At 42.8% G+C, this 12,807-nt stretch overlaps 1 protein-coding gene across 12 annotated transcripts in view; it reads right to left on the bottom strand.

The window, feature by feature from the left end:
- Positions 1–12,807, bottom strand: part of fryb (furry homolog b (Drosophila)) — a 70,631-nt gene that overhangs the window by 2,909 nt on the left and 54,915 nt on the right. The window contains exons 38-66 of one of the 12 annotated variants that reach the window (XM_034683704.1): positions 12,555–12,705; positions 11,713–11,816; positions 10,836–10,927; positions 10,629–10,722; positions 10,278–10,497; positions 9,987–10,138; positions 9,683–9,870; positions 9,481–9,575; positions 9,159–9,357; positions 8,847–9,068; positions 8,481–8,679; positions 8,288–8,385; positions 7,079–7,249; positions 6,808–6,948; positions 6,537–6,722; positions 6,279–6,443; positions 5,234–5,308; positions 4,854–5,024; positions 4,634–4,642; positions 4,042–4,236; positions 3,759–3,896; positions 3,453–3,676; positions 3,035–3,239; positions 1,973–2,122; positions 1,755–1,853; positions 1,570–1,653; positions 1,199–1,216; positions 871–981; positions 123–358 (exon numbers count right to left, since the gene is read on the bottom strand). In XM_034683704.1, the coding sequence (XP_034539595.1) occupies positions 123–358; positions 871–981; positions 1,199–1,216; positions 1,570–1,653; positions 1,755–1,853; positions 1,973–2,122; positions 3,035–3,239; positions 3,453–3,676; positions 3,759–3,896; positions 4,042–4,236; positions 4,634–4,642; positions 4,854–5,024; positions 5,234–5,308; positions 6,279–6,443; positions 6,537–6,722; positions 6,808–6,948; positions 7,079–7,249; positions 8,288–8,385; positions 8,481–8,679; positions 8,847–9,068; positions 9,159–9,357; positions 9,481–9,575; positions 9,683–9,870; positions 9,987–10,138; positions 10,278–10,497; positions 10,629–10,722; positions 10,836–10,927; positions 11,713–11,816; positions 12,555–12,705 (4,192 nt within the window). The remainder of the gene's footprint in view (positions 1–122; positions 359–870; positions 982–1,198; positions 1,217–1,569; positions 1,654–1,754; positions 1,854–1,972; positions 2,123–3,034; positions 3,240–3,452; positions 3,677–3,758; positions 3,897–4,041; positions 4,237–4,633; positions 4,643–4,853; positions 5,025–5,233; positions 5,309–6,278; positions 6,444–6,536; positions 6,723–6,807; positions 6,949–7,078; positions 7,250–8,287; positions 8,386–8,480; positions 8,680–8,846; positions 9,069–9,158; positions 9,358–9,480; positions 9,576–9,682; positions 9,871–9,986; positions 10,139–10,277; positions 10,498–10,628; positions 10,723–10,835; positions 10,928–11,712; positions 11,817–12,554; positions 12,706–12,807) is intronic. The other 11 variants (XM_034683695.1, XM_034683700.1, XM_034683705.1 and 8 more) reach the window with 11 other exon arrangements.

Here is a 12,807-nt window from a genome sequence, read left to right as displayed (position 1 = left end):
TAGGTTCCAGCAACAATATTTTCTCCTGCTGTTCACAGCATGGATCGATGACCTTGAAGATCTACTACAATTAAGAACAATGGCACAAACTCCTGGATGTCATCTGGTACCCGTGAACTCACCTGCACTCCTGGATGTAACGCACAGCTTTGGTGAACTCGTGGTTCTTAAGGCACTCCAGTATGGCCTGCACGGCTGCCTCGGATGTCGGGAAGCTGGGAACGACCACGGCTGCCACCTGGGAGGCGTGAGCGTGAGTGTGAGCCAGGAGCTTGTGCTCCAGGTCGCTGGCCACGGCCGCCTCTGCCGCCTGCAGGCTCGTCTTCAGGTCGGTGAGCTCTCGAGACATGTTCAGGAGCTGCAGGGAGGGAGGGAGGGAGGGAGGGAGGGAGGGAGGGAGAAGGAGGCTGTTTGAGTGTGTGTGTGTTTAAGTTTGTACACCTTGGGAGTGATCAGTGAAGGATCCATCATTGCTCTCTCTCTCTCTCTCTCTCTCTCTCTCTCTCTCTCTCTCTCTCTCTCTCTCTTCGTCTCCTCTATCCCTCTTTTCAACCCCAATTCAGTCTCAGCAGATGTGTGTCTAACATGAGTCTGGTCCTGCTGGAGGTTTCTGCCTGTTAAAGGAAGTTTGTCCTTGCCACTGTAACTTGCTAAATGCTGCAAAGTGCTCTGCTCATGGTGGATTAAGATGAGATCAGACTGAGTCCTGTCTGTAAGATGGGACTGGATCTTATCCTGTCTTGATGCTGGATCTTTGTTAATAATATAACAGAAGTACAGTCTAGACCTGCTCTGTTTGTGAGAGTCTTGAGATAACGTTTGTTGTGATTAATTGATTGTAAATGATTCTTGAAATGTGATTGGACTCACCTCAGGCACAGAGCTGATGGCATGAACTTGACCGATGAGCGTGCAGTAGGACTGGAAGAGGAGGAGAAGCTGGAAATGCAGCTTGTAGAGCCTCTGACAAAGCTCCAGTTGCTAGAAAACAGCAAAGAATAAACAGAGTCAGATTCAACAGCAGCAAAAAAGTGCCAATGACATACTGTATAAAAACACCCACATGCAGAAGTAATGCAATAATTGACCTTGCACAATGACAACAGGAGCGAGCTGGTTGTTGTTTTATACAAGGTAAATTAAGCAGTGTGTTTCAGAATTGAGCCAGTGAAGTGAAGAAACTTGTAAGAAAACTTACTGCAAGAGATTCCATTTGCTAGACAGCGAGAGAGCGTGTTAGGGCGTCAGAGTGAGAGGAAGACAGAGCGTCAATCAAACACATGCACAGCACAGAATAAACCATCACACTCAGAATTAGTCAACAGGGTTTAAGAAACCAAGCAGCACTAAATCCTGCTCTGTCCTGTGGGAGAAAAAGTCAGATAGGCAAAATACAGACACAGAAACATGCAAAGAGAGCGAATATCTCAGTGTGGAGGAAGAGGAGGAGCGAAGAGGAACAAATATGCAAAGCAAAGATGAAGAAGTTACTCATGTTGAGTGTGTTTGGCTAATAACTCTAGGTATCATCATGTTACAGGATGTACAACGTAAAGAAGCTGCATGTACCTTCTCCTCAGAGTCCCCCGGCTGACAGGTGACCACGCTTTCACCGGGGCACCTGGGAAATGTGTCCTTACAGTTCCTCAGCCACTAAAGCAGAAAACAAAAAGAAGAAGGGAGAGAGGTTGAATGCTTGACACACTAACATTAAAACAAACAGATTCATGAGTGATGTGTTGAGGTTGGGTTACCGATACTGCAGAGTCCTCTTTGGTGTTATAAGTATCCAGATACTCCTGCAGCTCCAGCGCAGAGAACTTCATCTTTTCAAGGAGGCCATATGACATGATCTGGACAGAAGAAGACAATAATGAGGTGAGAAGTTAGACCCACAACTTATTTAAAGATAATATCCAACAGACATGCTGTAAATAATGACAAGTTGATTATATGTGACAGCGATACGTACCGTTTCAGCATCAATGTAGATGGTGGGACAGTCTGAGCATGTTGTTAGCATCTGAGAGGACCTGAGGAACTTTGATCCGATGCCTCGTAAGCCCTCTCCGAGGTAAGTGGCCACATCTGTTGTCAGGACGCAGAATTTACCCTGGATGTTCTGAGAAAGAAAGAAAGAAGGATGAAAGAAAGAAAGAAAGAAATTGAGAAATTGATTAAGGATGTATTGTACTGTTTTGTGCACATGCACAAAAATCCTGCAAGATATCAGTCAAAAATTCTTTTTTTTTTTAAATGACGTTTTATTTACTGACAAGCTCAACCTCAATAATTTCATATTTCTTCATCTTTACATAAATGTTAGTTAATAAAAATAAAAAAAAACATAAATTCTTCATTTAAAGCTCAATTTTTGCACCTCTCTTTTTTTTAAAGTTATAATTTTGAGATTTTTGCCTTTATTGGATCGGACAGCTGAAGAGAGACAGGAAATGTGGGGAGTACAGAGTGGGGAAAGACATGCAGGAAATGGTCGCGGCCGGGAGTCGAACGAACGATCACTGCGGCAAGGACTATAGCCTCTGTATGTGGGGCGCTTAGACCGCTAGGCCACCAGCGCCCCATGTTGCACCTCTATAATCAAAAATGCACTTTAAAGCTCCAGTGAGGAACTTTCTACCCCCTGTGGACAAAGTGGCATCTTATTTTTTTGTGTGTTGATCATGTTTCATGACGCAAAGAATCTCATCTTAGTGTCTTTTATTTACTTATATTTAAATCACTGTGAATAATAACAGTGTAAAAAAAAAGAAAAAGGTTTCTTTAGTGGGCTGTTGTTGACTGGTCTGACACCTACCCCTTGGCAGTGGTTACAGGCAATTAAAAGTTACAATAAAGAAATCACCAGACTTATTTCTGATGGTCTTGTTTGCTTGTGTAGCTCATAAAGAGGGATTACTGTTAATTTCAGTATGATTCATGAGAAGATAAAAAGTCCTCACAGGAGTTTTAGGTACACTGTTTGACGACTTAGAAGTGACTGTGACGTCAAAGATTACTTCAAGCGGTTTACCTTGAAAAGAGACGAGAAGACCTGAAATGTATGGACGGCACAGGACCCATCTGAGTCGGTCACAAGCTGGTTGATGTGACATCGCCAAGCGTCCTCGGCGTCGTCACACACCGTGGGCTGGAAGGCTGCCAAGATGGCGGAGAAAAAGGGAGAGGGAGGAGGAGGAAAACCAAGGTCCTCCAAGTCATCTACATCATCTCGTAAGCTGGAGCCGGGGAATTGAAGAGGCAAAAAAGGAGGCATGCTTAGAAAAATAATTGATACCTTCCCTCCAAAGAAAAGGATTTATATCAGAGTCAAGTAACCAGAAACCTCATGGGCTTAAGGCATACCAAGTATACTTTTAGATTTTTAAAGTTACTCTAAAGTTCCAGCTACAGGGGCAGAATCTTCAAACCCTCTCCTCTGTCATGCTCACCTGGGCAGGCAGTTTGGGTCTAGAAAATCCAGTGGTGGTTGGCAGTAGTCTGGGTTGAGGCGGTGGTCGAGATTGCGCGGCTGATCCTGAGGTTGGCCCGGCAGCTCCAGAGTGAAGCTCTCTCCGCCGTCCGAGCCTTGGGGGATCTCGTTGGCGCTCAGCGACAGCTCGTCATCCTGAGCCTGAGTGTCCTCGTCATCACCGCATGACCTTCCCTGAAAAGACTGAGACATTAGAATATTTAAAAAAATAAGATAATTGAGTTTGTATATACAAGCGTGTGTGTTGATGAGTAGTAATCCTCACATGTAGGCCTCTGAGGTCATCGTGGAGCCCTCCCTGACCCGGTGTGGTGGCATTGAAAGATGGAGGGTCAGCAGAAGTGTCGTAAGAAGTCGACAGAGAATCAGTGTGATTGGTTTCCTCTGATGGAGAAGGGTTAGTCTGGAACAGGAAGGCAGAGCAGGGATATCTATAAATGTGATGAACTTATACTCAGCGCTGGATCATTACAAATAACAGACAGTAAATGTATCAGGCTCCAGTGGATGTAAATGTAGTATTGATCGATTAAGTAATGGCTACGCACAAGCTGAGAGTGAGAGAGGCTCTGGCTGGTCGAAGACTCCTCTTCCTCTGATGACTCGTCCGAGTCGTGGGGGTCCTCGTGTCCCAGGCTGGGGGTGCTGCCTGAGTGCTGGCTCTCCTCCAACAGGTCGCCGAGTTCTGTGCTGTCCAGTGATCGTCGACGCACGCCCCAATTAAAGTTATCGACAGTCTCGCCCTAGATAACAGGAACAATCACATGGCACAGGGGCAGAGGGAAGAGCAGCAGTGAGGAAACATTTTCAGTTTCTGTTTCAAGATAATAAATATTCACTCCTGAGAGCATCTGACAAGCACAAGATGCAAAATGAACTGTTATTCAAGGGATGAAATAATGCTCGAAAAGGCTGCTTGCACTCATAATGATCATCTTTCTTCCCGTTAAGACTGTGGAGTATCATTTATCTCCATTATGGCATGTAGCAGTATAGTCAGAAATGTAGTTCTGCAACCAAGCTGTGAGAGCAACATGAAGCACAATCATCCTTTGTTTTCTTCAGCGGGGAAACAAAGGAGCCAGCAACACCACAGCGCTGATAAAAGCCAATGTGAGTGCTCAGTGTAAGAGACCTTACCTGGAGCTCCTGGGCAGCGAGGGGAAGAGAGAGAGACACAGAGTTAGACAGAGAGAGAGACAGGGAGGAGGGGCAGAGGAATACTTTTCAAATATGTTGTAGGTGGGGAACGACAGGTGGAAAGTAACACGCATATTAAGAGATCAAACAGAAGGAAAGAGACGGAAACTTGATCATCAAAGTGTTCGTGAGGGAGGTGAGGGGGAAATATGGATCTAACCTCTCCGTCCTCCAGCTCCACGTCCAGGAAGTCAAAGTCTCGGAAGACACGGAACTGCTGCTCACTGGCGGTGTCGTCCAGCGTGTCGTCTCTTGTCCCGCCCTCCTCTGATGACACGCCGCTCTCTCTCACCTCCATCATGTCCAAGTCGCCACACGATGAGAAAATCACCTGATGAAAGGAAACACGTGGTGGTGAGGTCTGCGTTACAACAGATGAATGTTGTTCTCTATAAACATCAGGCCTGACTCTTCAGATAAAACTACAACAGCTTAACTTTACAGTCAACATTACACCCCAAATAAGTGACTTCTCCCCTCTTGTATAGAGCTTCAAAAAAAGCATGCAGTATCGAAAAGAAGAGGAAGGGAGCAGCTTACAGATGGGTTCTTTGTGAGTCCAACTTCTTGTCCACAAAGAGCCAAAACGTTCACCAGCTTCTCTCGGGTTCTTTTCTGTTCGTAGGAGAAAGACAAAAAGACATCAGACAATATGAAACAAAGTAGACGTCTCTATTAGACTGAACATCTTTCTGTTTCTTGGCTTCTTAAGTTCTTTTAATTTTTTTTAAAGCTCTTAACAGCCTCGCTCCTCCATACATCACAGATCTCCTGTCATTTTATGTTGCAGCTTGTTCCAAGAGGTCCTCGAATGCTTCCCTTTTAAATGTTCCTCACATGTCTCACACAAAGAGAGAGAGAGCTTAATGTTTTTATGCTCCAAAACTCTGAACACTCTGCCTCTGGACGTCAGAATGGTGAGCTCTCTGTGTGTTTCTAAAAGTAAGCTTAAGACTTACCTTTTAAATCTGGCTTTGCATTTGGAGTTATTTATTTTTAGCCCTGGACTGCATTATTATTATTATTATTATTATTATTATTATTATTATTATTATTATTATTATTATTATTATTATTATTATTTTAAAATATATTGAGTTATCTATTTATTTCTTGTATTTATCTGATTTTATTTTACTTTAACTGATTTAAAAAGGTTCTTTATACCTTTATGTATTTTATTAATTTTACTGTTTTGATTCTGTTTTTTTTATGATTATGTCTTTTATTATTTTACCCACTTCTATTATTTTCTGTCTCTCTGTTCTTTGGTGAAGCACTTCGGTCTGCATGCTTGTATGTATGAAAGGTGCTATATGAATAAAGTTGAGTTGAGCCTAATGCTTGAATAAATGTAGCATTTACAAAGTTGTTTCTTGTTCTATAAAACTAAAGCAGGCAGTGTGGGTCAGAAGAAATACGCTGTTGGATGCATAAAGAAGAAGAAATCAGGCTAGGTGCAGTTGTCATAGTATAAGAATTTGACTGTTGTGTCTCCTGCTATCACACCAAGCAGCTTTAAAAAGCCAGCAGAAAAAGACTTGAGGTAAAAGTAACATGAAGTATCATAAGAGTGTTAGTCTACCTGAGAGGATTGTGGTCTCCTCCAGCTGACCGGCACCAGGATGGTGTTGGAGTTTGATCCAGAGGAGGTGGAAGAGGTACTGCGGGTAACAGCCATGGCTCTGGCCTTCCCCTCTCTGACCCCAGAACCTTGGAGCTCATCGAACCGACGCCCAATCACTGGAGTCTGTAAGAAAACAGACATCATTTCAAATATATAGTCCTGCTTCTTGATTTAGAATTCAGAAAAATTCTCGACTTTGTGTAGCTGCTTCCTCACCTCAGAAATGTCAAAAGTGAAGTCCAGGGTTTTTCCAGGCAGAGCCTTGGATGAGCCGTCCCACACCCGGCTGACCTCCAGGTTTGACAGGTCGCCCTGCGTGTGGCCGTACACCGGGTGAACTAGGCTGGCAGAGCGGGACACCACCAGTTTCAAGATGTTCAAGGCGTCCTTCCAATGTACCGTCTGTTCAGTCAGAAGCATTATGAGTGTGAGAGCAGAGCGTTGTTAATATTTAACAATGATACAGACAGAAGGAAAGGAGTGTTACCTGGACAAACTTCTCTATGGTCTTTGTGACATCAGCATTAAACTGTTTGACTTGAACAGCCGTCAGGTCCATGTGGCTGAGCAGACAGTAGATGATCTGGAGGAGAGACTGTTGCATGCTGGGAAGTCCTTTATCTAGCAGCTGAGAGATGGAGAGAGATATTCAGTTAGTGTTTGTGTATTTGTGTATATGTGCCTTAAATCTGCAGTATGTCATTGTAGCCCCACAGAAGGACAAACAAATAAATAAGGAGAGTAACAGCAGCACTTACCTCGGCCATATAAGTGACCATGTTGAGTGTGATGTCAGAGAAAGCCTCGTGGAGGTAGCGACAAACCACACTGACCCAGGAGAAAGGGTCTCGTGTGTAGGAGCGTGTTTTGTAGAGGGTCATCACGTGAGCCAGATGAGACAGCTTCGTGTGCTTCTCCACCAAACAAACCTGAGGGAGGAAAAGAGAGAAAATCAGAGAGAGGAAGAGGCTTCAGTGGCAACAAGCATCTCCCTCATGGCTCTTCTTCCTATGTCCAAATAGTGCTTTTATTTTTCTATTATTATTATTATTATTATTATTATTATTATTATTATTATTATTATTATTATTATTATTAATATTATCAATCATAATAATAATAATTATGATACAGTCAATATTATTATTAAGAATAATACATAAAAAAATAATGATATAGAAAAACAAAAATTCAAAGCAAAAGGTTAACAAAAATAAATGCACATTAAACAGAATAAATTAATGAAATAGTAGACTAACAGATCATTGTTATAGAGGTTAAAAATAAATAAAAAATAAAAAATAAAAAGCATTCAAGAACAATAAAATGTTTTGAAAAGAAGGTGACATAACATCAGACAAAATAGGAAAGGACAAATTAAGAACGTTCAAATTCTAAATGAAAAAGGAAATAATTAAACACTTGATAATCAAATAAATGAAGTAAAATAAATGTGTTAAAAATAAATAAATAAATAACAATTTAAAAGGTGAATTCATATAAAAGCACATCTATCAAAGTGAATTTTAAAAAGTGATTTAAAAGCTGTCACTGAATTTATTTAATAGAAAAAATAACAGACAGCAGAGAGATGTTATTACTGGTAGTAGGAGCCCTGCCCTGACCAAGTTAGTGAATTAAAGTGCCTTTTTTAATTAATTAATTAATTAATTAATTACATTTATTTATTTTATTTTTTAATTTCCTTCCTTCTTCTTTTATTTTTTATATTCGTACATCATTTATTCTAATTGTATTAATTAATTAATTTAAGGTATGTGTTTTTTCTGTTATATTATATTTTGTGAAACAATGTAACAACAGATACAGCACAGATGGATAAATGACTGTTTAAGTTGCCTAAACCAGAATAAAAACTAAGTAAAAAAATGTATATGTAACTGAAAGTGGTGAAGCCAAGGTTATCAAATAAATTAGACAAAGCTGAAAGAAGAACTGGTCAGTACCTGTGCGATCCTCTCAGCGCTCTCCTTACAGAACTGATTTGGGTGGCCAAAGTGCTGCACCAGGTGAGGCAGCAGACACAACACGTTCAGAGGGAAACCTGCACACAGCACAGAGCATCATGTTCAACAGGATGTAGTGTGATTAAATACAGTTTACTCAGTGATACAGAAACATGAGCCCGAGGTCCCTTACCTATAGACTGTGAGCTGTCTACAACAGGCACACGCGAGACAGGCGTGAGCTGGCAGAAGAGCTGTAAGGTGAGATCACAGGTGGCCTGGGACGTGAAACCTTTCAACAAGAGCTGCTGAATCCCTGAGAAGCCACTCCACCTCAGCTGAGCCTGCAGCTTCTCGAGGCGTTCACGGTTCTCTGCTCTGTCTAACGGCACCTGGGAACAAAGGTTCTTAGGTTTAACTGAAAGTGAAAGCTGTTTGAATTGTTCAGTGAGCACCTGAAATGCATTCAGACAACTTTAGGATTGTTCTGGACTGGTTTATCTGATTTCTGCACCGAGCCGGTAATCCAACCTCTCGGGTTAGATTCAAGCTTACTTACCTTTGACAACAACTTGTGAACGAGGCGCAGTGACATCTGATACTCAAACTCAAAGTCTGACTCCATGAGCGACACCGCCACCCAGAACACTGTGGCCAGTATCGTTGATGGATGGGAAATATGGGCAGGATCGTTTAGGACACTCGGATCGATTCGATTGGTTGATGATGTGCAGGATCCAGGAGTTCTTCCTGATCTAGAGAGGCCGTGACTGTTGCAAGCCTGTAGATAAAGATTAACATTTGATTGTATGAGTGGTATGCTCTTTGTTCACCAAGTATACTCCACCACTGAAGAGCTGTCTTTTCTTGCCTGTATGCGATCCAGAGTTGCGCTGCGAGGAGGATCATTCGCGTGGTGTCCACACTCCCCAAACTTCTTTGGGACAGAGTAGGAGCGCTGGTGTCGTTGTGAAGACAGACCGACAAATCCAGGTCCAGGGAAGTTTAATTGACCTGTGCTCTTTCTGTTCATGAGTTTGTCACTGGTCACAAAGTCTGGTGAGGACGTCCTGAAAATGAAAAAAGACTAAGAGTGAAAACACTGGAATATGATGTCCTAATGGTCCTAAATAAGGATCTCACAGTGCTCCTGATACATTGAAATACTTCATCCACAGACAGCAGAGACCTACCTGGTTAATGCTGCCATAAGGTCACTGTTTTTCAGGCATTCTGCAAGATTCACAACCACTGACTCCAGCGTCAACAGCACCTCCATCACGTACCCCTGAAACACACACAGAGACATTGAATTAAACAAGAACACACAACAGAAGCGAAATGCATCATCATCTGTAGAGTACGTGGGATGTCGAGTCTTCCGCTCTCTCTTACCTGCACCTCGTCTCCGTGTTCTCCCACCACCTCAACGAGGCGCGACACCAGGTCGGCGACAGCGTGGTTGTTGATCGGTTGTTTGAGGGCTCTGAAGATCTGGAAAGAGCGCCCGGCGTAGTGGCGCGAGGAGCTGCACAGAGCCGTTTGTAAAGCCACATCGCTCAGCTGCTGCTCCAGGTGGAAGTCTGTGTGAACGGAAAAGTACAAAGACACATAAAGGAAGAGTTCAGGATTAGTTTTAGAGTTACACAAAAGTTCTATCATTTCTTTTATTGAGGACATTTGTGCTACTGCTTCTCACCTGACTTGGACTCCTTTAACACAGAGATGACATGGCGCAGGAAGTTGGAGAGCTGATCCGTGCTTTTGGAGTTGGGGTTCTTTGGTGTGATGTCCTCGTGCACCCACAGCGGCCCAAACGCTCTGAGCAATGACAACACAGTACTCCAGGCACTGTATACCCACCACCAATAGCACCACATACAAGTTACACAAGCACTAAAACATGTGCGTGTCACACACCAAACACACCTCCTACAGCAGATTCACGCCTACATTTACACACAGCATCACTTGAGGTGTGCGTTCGTACCTGGTGGAGAGGAACTCGATGAGTTTGTTGGTCTTCTCGTCCGTCTCATTGGGTGTATCTTCCAGGTCCTCCAGGTCGTCGGGCGTCACGAGGGGCAAGTTTCCAACACTGCCTGCAGTGCTGCCACCACCCAGACTGGCAGAGGAGGAGTTGGAGGTGGAGCTCAGGCCGGAGTCCACCACTGGAGAAGTCTGCCACTCTCGCAGGAAGTCAGGTGCATCTAAGAGGACATGATGACAGAGAGGTGAGCTTTATACCAGCATATTCACATCATAACTGATAGAACAAGCATTTATTTACACTTGTAAGGGTTGATAGAAGTGCAAATATTTGTGGGTACTTTAAACTTACGTGACTGCTGGTACTCTGTGTGGTAGCTGGACTTGGTGGTGAGGGTCTTGTTATCACTGATTTCTCTCGTCAGCATCAGAACGGAGGCGATGACCTAAAAACACAGATTTTTTTTAGCTTCATGACTTTTCATTGTCACTGTGTCTAATGCATCACTTCAGACTAAAATAGCATACAAACAATACAATATTAGGCTTCCACTCTGACCTGGAAGTTGTTGTTGCAGCAGAGGGCGATGAGGAGGTGGAGGAGGAGACGCTTGCTGTGTTCATACACCTCTGGCCTGTAGTGGTCCAGACCTGGTAAATAAGAAACAGACACAGACAGATATAGATTCAATAAGGACCCAAATCAGCAGAGTAATGCTTTTATATTATAAACAAAGACCCAACATCAAGACAGGATACGATCCAGTCCCATCTTACAGACAGGACCCCGTCTGATCTCATCTTAATCCACCATGAACAGAGCACTTTGCAGCATTTAGAAAGTTACAGTGGCAAGGACAAACTTCCTTTAACAGGCAGAAACCTCGAGCAGGACCAGACTCATGTTAGACACACATCTGCCTGGACTGAGCTTCATACACAGTAACATAGATAATGTACAATAATAATAATGAACACACTGGACTTAACATGTGTCATTATGTGTGTAATACTTCTGCACAGCTGGCAGTGTAGATTCTGAATGTGTCCACATGTTTGGAAGATGTCTGTGAGAAACTTCGGCCCTGTGGGAATCTGTCTGCTTCAACACAAGAGAACCTGCCCTAAAATGCCGGTCTATGTGGGATAGAGATAAAACCTCCAACTGTCACGCTGAGCTTAATGAACGTCAGAGGAAATACCTCCATACCTGCAGGTTATTTTTATGTGTCGGTATGTAAGCAAGCTGTTTGGAAGGTCAGTGAATGTTGACTTTTGATCGTATCTCTTTAGTTAAAGCCATCTTCCCTTTTTTCTAGACAGCATTGGATAGCTAGAACAAAAGCTGAGTAATTTGTCTGTGTGTGTGTGTGTGTGTGTGTGTGTGTGTGTGTGTGTGTGTGTGTGTGTGTGTGTGTGTGTGTGTGTTTGCTTACCCAAGAAGAGTGCATGCAGCAGCAGGGGCAGGTGCAAAGCCCAGTCCTCTCTCACGCTGTGGTCCACCACCATTTCAGTCATGAAGATCACTGCTATGTTACACCTGAGGAACAACACACAATAAAATATAGAGTTCACAAAATATACACAATATTTGCATCCACCATTTGTTGTTTGGTGGCACACATAGCTTCAGCATCAGTCACACCACAGGTAGTGTCCTGGTGCACCTATTACAAAAATCCAGCCCCGATCACACTGTTTACTGTTGATACATATAATGGGACAGTAAGGAATCAATGCAATGATTCAAGAGGGCAGCAAGCAAAGATCATTTTCTCAATGAATGGTGGGTGTAAAGGATAATTCCCTGTTTTTTTAAATGTCCTGAGGTTGTTTCGTTTATCAATGTCAGTCTTAAACTGAAGATATTCAATGTATTACTGTTACAGACAGTGGAAGTAAAGGGAAAATACACACAAATCACCAATTTCCAGACCAACAACAATTAAACAAAAAAATTTCAAATTTTTAATTTTCATTAAAACTGGGTGAATTATTTGTCTTCTCTTGGTACTAAATGATATTCGACAGACAACTTGCCTGATTAAAAAGTCAGATTAATGTAATAATAAGATTCATCTCCCCTGAAATGTGTTGGAAGAAGATCAATCAGAGAATCTCCTCTGATATTCATTCTTTACATTTCAGAGGAGCTGCATATGTTTCATTCCATGCTGGAGTTTATCAGAGCATCTGTGACGAGGTGTAACAGGTTCAGAGGATAGCTTGATGAGCTGACTCTGCTCACTGTGTGTTCATGTTTGTGTGTATACTGTACCGATGCAGTGGTCCTCTAGGTGTGATGGTTTCTGGGAGGTAGTCGACCAGAGGAGCCCAGCAGCCTCCGTTAACGGGCATTGGTAACGGCTGAGGGTGGTTGGTCTCCAGAACACCAAGGAGCCATCCAGCGTACGGTGGTAGGGGGTCAGCTACACGAAAAAAGAATAAAAGTGTTATTTAAAAATATATATACACCATGACCAACTTTCTCTCTACACTTCAGAGAACTTACTTCTATTACAAAATCTCTG

This window comes from Notolabrus celidotus, chromosome 5 (assembly GCF_009762535.1).
Source record: "Notolabrus celidotus isolate fNotCel1 chromosome 5, fNotCel1.pri, whole genome shotgun sequence".
In the NCBI taxonomy this organism is placed as follows: Eukaryota; Metazoa; Chordata; class Actinopteri; order Labriformes; family Labridae; genus Notolabrus; species Notolabrus celidotus.
Note: the sequence above shows the minus strand (reverse complement) of the source record. Positions and strands in the feature narration are given on the sequence as shown.